We start from the raw sequence: 1987 nt of genomic DNA, 5'->3' as shown, positions 1-1987 counted from the left end.
CGCGACGTCCGGGTTATTTAAATACTTCTGCAAGCAACTCAACATCGAACAAAGATTCACCACAGCATACAATCCAGCGAGCAATGGGGAGACGGAGAGATTTAATCGTACCCTAACGACTATGCTAAGAAAAGAACTCCTCGACGGCCAACATCCTAATTGGGAAGATGTGCTGGGGGAAATCTATTTTGCATACCGAGCGTCCGTCCATTCTTCCACAAACGAATCTCCATACTACATGATGCACGGCCGGGATTGCAATTTTCCCATAAACAAAATTTTAGGGGCAGTTCCCGAAGCCGTACCCTCATCAGGTGGTTACGTGGACAAACTCCTAGAAAGACTACGATACAGCTTCCACCGGGCACGAGAGGAAAACGAAAAAGCCAGGGAACGACAAAGACAACAATATAACAAAAGGGCGAAAGTCTTCGATTACAAACCGGGAGATCGAGTCTTACTAGACGTCAGAGTTGTTCAAACAGGCGACAGCAGGAAGTTCACTTCGAAATTCCGAGGACCTTATCGTGTCGTGAAAGTATACCCCAACCGCACAGTGGATATAGCAGACAATTCATACAACTGCCAACTAGTGCATTGTAACAGGCTTAAGCCGTTGTACGAAACTATGTTATGGATGGACGTCCCGATACCGGATATCGAATCATCGGTCGAAACAAGAGACCGATTCCGGAAACACATCGCCACCCAGACTAATACAGAAAAACAACAGGAAAGTGAAAATGATTACGAGCACGACGTGACGGAACAAAACAATATTATGGAAGACACGGAAGGGGAAAGTAGTGAATCTCAAAGTGACGCGACTTCAACACCTCCGAGTGTAACCTTGCAAACAGTGGACGACATGGTTCCCGAACACATGTGTGACACTCCCACTGAAACATGTGTTTCAAGTAAAAATCTTCCACGGCTACGCGCCAGGTCGACCATTAGACCAAAGACGCGTCTCATCGCCGAAATTTAAAAACCTAATAAATAAACAAATCGAGGTCAAGAGAGGACATAAAAGTTCAGTGCTGCACATTGGACGACACTCGTGGGACAATTAGCCGTTTACAACCGAACAGCCTAGGTCAAGATCCTCCAACGAAAGTTCACTAACTCTACAACACGAATGGCGGAGAAATGAGTATTTAAGGACCTCCAAAACGAACGTCAAGCATCCATTCCTTCCCCAACAAACATACAGCAAACATGTCTACTCCCCAAATCATCTCGGATGAAGACTGGAGTCTCATCGAGGACATCTGGAGGATGGAAACGTCGCTCAACGACACCGTTGAGCTGGACGATACCATCACGGAGGACGACGAGACCGTCAGCCTCCCAGAAACCCGCTCCCTTTCCACGGAGTTGGGGCATTACGTTTCCGATGATGCTCTGGATGAGTACTTCGTGAACCGGAACGCTCTTCCGAGCATAACCAGCCATCCGGATGGAACTCCCAACTGGGAGAACATCTTCGCCCTGGACCGCTACGTGGGGCGGCTCACCCAACCGGGTGGAGATAGCGAGCGGAGACGGACACCATTCGGCCTCCCCCCAGCAGCGTGGCCACCGGCTTCCTACAGCCGGATGTCTACGATGGACCTACAGCTGCCGAGAGCAACTCCATCACCGGGACTATTCATGGCCCCCACACGTCCAGGCATAAACCACAGGGAGCTCTTCCTTAAGTTACTTTCTTTAGTGCTAGCTTTTGTTTTATACACAACTATGTAACACAAAAACAAATAAATGTTTTTCTCGCTTTTGCAATAAAAAAAATAAATAAATAAATAAAAAACTTTGTCAATTGTATACCAAAAAAAAACAAAACAAACAAACAAAAAAAAACAAAAAACAAAGACAAAGAACAAAAACAAAAAAAACAAAAAAATACAAAAAAAACACAAACAAAACAAAAAAGAAAACTAAACAAAACAAACAAAACAAAAAACACAAGAAAAAAAAAGAAAATAAT

General features: G+C 45.0%; 1 protein-coding gene across 1 annotated transcript; it reads left to right on the top strand.

Annotated features, from left to right (window-relative positions):
* The first annotated feature begins 1167 nt into the window (after positions 1 to 1167).
* LOC123467571 lies at positions 1168 to 1746 on the top strand. Its single transcript, XM_045167442.1, has one exon. The coding sequence runs from the start codon at positions 1219 to 1221 to the stop codon at positions 1744 to 1746; it is 528 nt and encodes a 175-aa protein (XP_045023377.1). The 5' UTR covers positions 1168 to 1218.
* The last annotated feature ends 241 nt before the right edge of the window (positions 1747 to 1987 follow it).

Source organism: Daphnia magna, unplaced genomic scaffold (assembly GCF_020631705.1).
Source record: "Daphnia magna isolate NIES unplaced genomic scaffold, ASM2063170v1.1 Dm_contigs197, whole genome shotgun sequence".
NCBI lineage: Eukaryota > Metazoa > Arthropoda > Branchiopoda > Diplostraca > Daphniidae > Daphnia > Daphnia magna.
Note: the sequence above shows the minus strand (reverse complement) of the source record. Positions and strands in the feature narration are given on the sequence as shown.

Bases quoted from the DNA above. Each gene is read 5' to 3' on its own strand.
- LOC123467571 (XM_045167442.1), top strand. From the start codon at position 1,219: ATGTCTACTCCCCAAATCATCTCGGATGAAGACTGGAGTCTCATCGAG.